Source organism: Oratosquilla oratoria, chromosome 9, assembly GCF_046742065.1.
Source record: "Oratosquilla oratoria isolate Oo_2021 chromosome 9, ASM4674206v1, whole genome shotgun sequence".
Classification (NCBI taxonomy): Eukaryota; Metazoa; Arthropoda; class Malacostraca; order Stomatopoda; family Squillidae; genus Oratosquilla; species Oratosquilla oratoria.
This window is the reverse complement of record NC_134785.1, coordinates 72,682,792-72,688,791: the sequence shown is the minus strand read 5'-3', so window position 1 is coordinate 72,688,791 and position 6,000 is coordinate 72,682,792. Positions and strand designations below refer to the sequence as shown.

Genomic DNA, 6,000 nt, shown 5'->3' with positions numbered 1-6,000 from the left:
GGTTACACCGCCAACTACGGTGAAGAAGAAGAACTCGAAGAAATCGAAGAAGAAGAAGAGGAAGAACTCGAAGAAGAACTCGAAGAAGAAGAAGAAGAACTCGAAGAAGAAGAAGAACTCGAAGAAGAGGAAGAAGAAGAACTCGAAGAACTCGAAGAAGAAGAAGTAGAACTCGAAGAAGAAATCGAAAAACTCGAAGAAGAAGAAGAAGTAGAACTCGAAGAAGAAATCGAAAAACTCGAAGAAGAAGAACTTGAAGAACTCGAAAAAGAAGAACTCGAAGAACTCGAAAAAGAACTCGAAGAAGAACTCGAAGAAGAACTCGAAGAACTCTTTATTTTCCAAAAAAGGGGCGTAGCCCAGGGCGCGCAGCGCCGCAGGCCAAGGCCCCCGGCGTAGCTGGGCCGGCGCAGCCGGTGGGCTTGTTTGATAAAAAAAAAGATCCTAGCATTATTCCGGAAGGGTTTGATTTTAAAGCAAGCAGAGGGTGGTTTGAAAAGTTTAAGAAAAGAAGTGGGATACACTCCATTGTTCGTCATGGGGAAGCAGCAAGTGCAGTTTATGGTGTAAAATAGTAAAAAAAAAAAAAAAATAGAAAAAGTTGTTTTTTAGACTTGGAACGGATTAAAATTATTTACATTGATTATAATGGGAATTTTTTTTCGGTTTTCGAACAAATCGCTTTTCGAACAGCCTTCTCGAACGGATTATGTTCGAAAACCGAGGTTTGACTGTATGATAAAGTTATCAATGCTTATAATTTTATTTTATGTTTTATTTCTAGCAATCTATATCTATAGTACAAGAAATTCAAGCTATTGACGTATATGGAAGCCATACTGGCAACTAATAGAAATGGTGATGATTAGTTCGACAGTCAAGTGAAGTGGATATGGGACCATATTGGGCAATCCATTGGGGGTCTGGAGTCATCAAAAGGTCAAGAACTACTGGTCTAAACTTTCATGTTGAGGCCCAAGCAATAAGGTAAATTGATGGGGCCTGGATTAAGGTAACATGTAACTAAAATGCTTAATGTATTTCAACTTAAAATGTATTTTTCCACATCAGTCTACTTAGAAGAATCCTGATGCACAGAGATTAGGTTTAGTGTATTTTGTACCAGTACAGTAGACCCTTAATTCCACGGGATTTAGGGACCACAGACCCCCGTGAAAATAAAAAATCTGCATAGAATTTTGCACCCATGGCATATATACAGAAACAACCACTTGAACACAATTTTATTGCCACACCACAATACCATATAGAACAAAAACACAATACAGAAGGAATACAGTATGTCTAGTCGGACTCCTTGTCTCCACTCACAGGACCAGGTATGTTATTATGTTGGAGGAAGATGATGATGGGCAATTGTGTTTGGTGCGTCTTCATGTCATTCAACACTGCCTTGTAGGGTGCCATAAGTGTCAATAGCATTTTGAGCTGCAGTTGCCCTCACCATGGATGGGTCTGTCTCATATATGGCAGATTTGAGGGTGGAGGCCTGCTGCATCAAAGCTACCAATGACTCCAGTGTTAGGCCTTCCTGTGGCTTCATTTCTTCCTTGCCATTGTCCTCCTCACTGGCCGACTGAATGAGTTCCACCACTTCCTCAGACAGCTCAACTGCATGCCCACAAGCAAGATCCATCACTTCCTCTTCCTCCATGTCAGCAAAACCTTCACTGCCAACTTGCCTTGCTAACAACACAGTCTTCTTGACAGCCTCTCCACCAGATTGTTCACTGAAAAGCCCTGAAAGGTGTGCACACAGCCTGGCCACAGATTCTTTCAGCATAAGTTCACTGTGGTTTCACTTCCTCTGTTGCCCCTTTGACAATAGTGAGGCAGTCAGCTATTGTGAAGGACATCCAGTACTTCTTGATGGTAAGTTCTGGATTGTCATCAGGGACTGAGTGCATTTGGGACATTGACAGCCTGGTGTAGTTATGCCTTAAATGGCCAAATAACACCCTGGTCCAGCTGCTAAATTAGGACAGGAAGACAACCTCCAATTCATGATTGAACATTCCCTGGGGAAAAAAAAAACTTCGATAGAATTAATAGAAACAGCCTGTGGAGAGTCGTACTACATCAAGATTATGGCATGAATCCTAAAATACATATAACAAAGGCTTTTTCCTCCTTATAAGGGAGGTAGGCAAAAAACAAAGGCACAAAAACCACTCCCACCCATTCCATCCCTAACATACTCTCCTCCACCATCTTCTCTCCCTCTCACCTTGGCACCTCCTGGATGATGGGTCATCCCTGCATCACACCCACTGCCCTGGGTCAGAAGCAGTGACCCAAGACACAGCACATCCACAGCAAGGCCGCTTCATTAAATCGGCAATCCCATCCTCTCCAACCCCTCGTGCAGAAAAGATGGGGAGAAATCCCTTCGGGCTGCGTCAATTTATTTCTCACTCATCCCGTCCCCCTCCCACTCCACCTAATGCAACACAACATCATCCATACATAACAATTCTCTATTCACCCCTATCTTCTGTTCTCTCCTGTCCTTCCTCAACCAACATTCCCCTCTTTCCCAGTGCCCCTTTTACCCCATCTATATATCTCATCCTATGTTGCCCCCTTATGTTCACTCTTCCACCTCTGCCTTCCACAGCTCTTTTACTAGTCTTTCTTCACTCATTCTTTCCATGTGTCCAAACCATCCCATTACTCTATCATCAACCCTGTCTCCCAACTCCTTTTCTATCCCCATTCTCCTCATCTCATTTCTCACTCTATCCAGCCTAGTAACCCCTATCATACTTCTCAGGCATCTCGTCTCAAACACATTCAAACTCCTCTCTTATGTTCCATGTTTCTGCCCTTCATACAATCTCCTCTTAATATCCATTCCCAAATGTCTTATTTCTTATTACACTTTTTAACCCCCCAAGGCATTTACTTCTCAATCTACATTCTACCTCCACCTCCACTCCACCATTTCCTGCCACATTTGCACCCAAGTATCTAAAACTATCCACTTCCTCCAGCCTCTCTCCTTTAATACTCACTTCCAATCTGCTGCCACTTTCTCCCCTTGTACATCTCATCACCTTACTTTTGCCCACACTTATCTTTAACTTCCTTCTTTTGCACACCTTACCAAACTCAGTCACTAACTCCTCCTCAGATCCAGCTACAAGCGCAGTGTCATCCACAAACAACAGCGGCTTATCTCCCACTTTTCTCCAATTTTCTTTAACTATCTCCAATCCCTGACCCATTAGCCTTGCATTTACCTCTTGCACCACCCCATCCATGTAAAAATTGAACAGCCAGGGCAACATAACACATCCCTGACAAAGTCCCACCTTTACCTCAAACCACTCACTCTCTCCATTTCTAATCCTAACACTTGTTCTACTACTCTCGTAAAAACTCTTGACTGCTCTTAACAATTTTCCTCCTATCCTATATATCTGCAACACCTCCCACAGTGCCTTCCTGTCTACCCTGTTGTAAGCCTTTTCCAGATCCATAAAAGCCCAAAAAACATCCTTACTTTTTCCCATAGCTTTCTCACATATGTCTTCCCACAAAAATCTGATCTATGTAACCCCTAAATCCACACTGTTCCTCACCAACTACTCCCTATGTTCCTCTCCTAATCCTCTTAGTCAAGACCCTTCCATAAGCCATCCCAACTACACTTAACAAGCTGATCTCTCTGAAACCACTACGCTCACACCCATCCCCTCCTCCCTTTTAAAGTGGAACTACACAGGTATTCCTCCAGTCCTCCTGCACTCTACCCTCTCTTAAACAAACATTAAATAACCCCACCAGCCAGTCCACCACCACTGCACCTTCTTTTTTCAGACATTCTGCATGACATCCATCCAATCCAGGTGCCCCACCCTCTCTCATCATCCCTTGTCCTATCTTGTAACCAATCTGTGAAAGCTCGCTTCTTCTCTTATGTAACCTAAAATCCTAAAATTATAAGAATAATTAAGAGTATATATGAGAATACAGAGAGCTAGTGAGGGAATAGTTTCGCACAGCGTTTCTCAACCAGGGTTCCCTGGAACCCTAAGGTTCCGCAAAAGGTCCCCAAGGGTTCTGCAAGAACAAGTGAGATAAGCTAATGCACTTTTGGTTTTTTATTTAATTTCATGTATGTAATATAATTGAACACGTATGATGTATTCTTGGTTATTGTAATAATGTAATATAGACATCATCCTATATAACCTATTATTACAATGAAAATAAAATAAAGATGGTACTTTTTTTTTGCATAGGGGTTCTCACTTCAAACATGCAATTTACTTTAAAGGTTACACAAGGGTAAAAAGGTTGAGAAACGCTGGTCTAGCATAAAGACAGGAGTGAGGCAAGGGGGAGTGCTCTCCCCAATTTTTTTTCATAATACAGGTATACATGGACAGATACCTGAAGGAAGTGTGTATACTGGAGGAAAAGGAGCTTACACTGGCTTATGCAGATGGTGTAGCTGTTGTGACAGGAAACCAACAAGATCTCCAAGAAGCCTTGTTAAGATGGAATGACACCTTAAACAGGCTGGGGGATGAGAATGAATATAAGACGTAAATAATTAAAGTAGGTAGAATCAAGGAGGAATGTAATATTTATATTGAAAACATCAAACTGAAGCAGATGGAGAAATTTAGCTATCTTGAAGTGCTTTTTGATGAGGAAAACAGGCAAAACAGAAATATCAAATAGAATAAAGAAATATAAATGTCAATGCTTTATATCTCATACTTAGGGATAAAAATATCCAAACAAAGGCCAAAACCATTATATTTACAACAGTATTAAGACCAGTACTTCTTTATGGGTCAAAAACTTGGACACTAACAACAAGAACATCTTTGTAAATACAAGCAGCAGAAACGAGTCTTGAGAATGATCCAAGGAGTGACTAGACGTGATAGAATTAGAAATTAAGTAATTATGGAGAGATCAAGAGTAACATCTGTGCTAAAGATAATTGAAAAGAACAAATTGAGATGGTGTGGGCATGTTCTAAGAATGGAAGACACAAGACATGCCGAGAAATTCATGGAATGGGTTCCTCCTGGTAAGAGGCCGGTAGAATGCCCTAGGAAACGATGGACATAGGGGAGTGGAAGAAGCTGCTGAACCTTTGGTGAAGATTCATAGAGGCCGGACAATGACAGGCATAGCCTACCTAGCGTCTCGTGAGAAAGAAACGTTCCCTCCAGGGACTGTGGGTGGCTTGGTGTTATTCATGACGACCTGAATCTTCATCGGCAGACCCAACCCCCTCCAGGTACAAACGCACCTCTGGCAACAAGTAGTTGTGCACCCAGTCAAGGAATATGGTGCTGGTGGCCCATGCCTTCTTGTTACTCATCCAATGAACAGGTAGGAGATTCTTGCTGCAGTGCTTGAATGCACATGGGTTCTGTGATTTGTAAATGAACCTGGGTTTTATCATGTGCCTGGCAGCATTGACATAGAGAATCAAGGTGTTAGTGCTATTGTTTTATTATTTTGCTTAACTTGTTCATCATACATATACCAAGGCTTTTTCCCCCTTACAAGGGAGGTAGCCAAAAAGGAAAAGGCATAAAATCACTCCCACCCATTCCATCCCTGAATACACACCACACCCCTCCACCCTCCCTCTTATCTTAGCACCTCCTGGATGACGGGTCATCCCTGCACCTTGTCCTCTGCCCTGGGTCAGAAGCAGTGTCGCAAGACACAACACATCCACAGCAAGGCCGCTTCATTAAATCGGTGACCCCCCCCTCTCCGTCATGCTTATGTTTTATTTTTTCAATACAGCAGTAGTTATAGAGTAAAAAAAAATTCTGTGGGAACTAAATATGCAGAAAATAAGAGTCTACAGTACGCATGTGCGCAGGGGGTATGGAAAGCAGCGGGCCCTCCAGCAAAAAAAATAAGGATAAGAACAAATAATAATACACATGCAAAAAGGTGTTAAGCATAACATAAATGTATAGGAATAATAATTACAGT

General features: G+C 42.0%; 1 protein-coding gene across 1 annotated transcript; it reads right to left on the bottom strand.

Annotated features, from left to right (window-relative positions):
• Positions 1-1,281: 1,281 nt before the first annotated feature.
• On the bottom strand, positions 1,282-5,450 carry LOC143027955 (uncharacterized). The gene is made up of 2 exons (XM_076189600.1): positions 5,183-5,450; positions 1,282-2,039 (listed from the first exon to the last, which is right to left on the bottom strand). Exon 2 carries the CDS (start codon positions 1,802-1,804, stop codon positions 1,400-1,402), a length of 405 nt encoding a protein of 134 aa, XP_076045715.1. The 5' UTR covers positions 1,805-2,039; positions 5,183-5,450; the 3' UTR covers positions 1,282-1,399.
• Between the last annotated feature and the right edge of the window lie 550 nt (positions 5,451-6,000).

What these genes read in the sequence shown, in the direction of transcription:
- LOC143027955 (XM_076189600.1), bottom strand. Translation starts at nt 1,804, where the DNA reads ATGCTGAAAGAATCTGTGGCCAGGCTGTGTGCACACCTTTCAGGGCTT.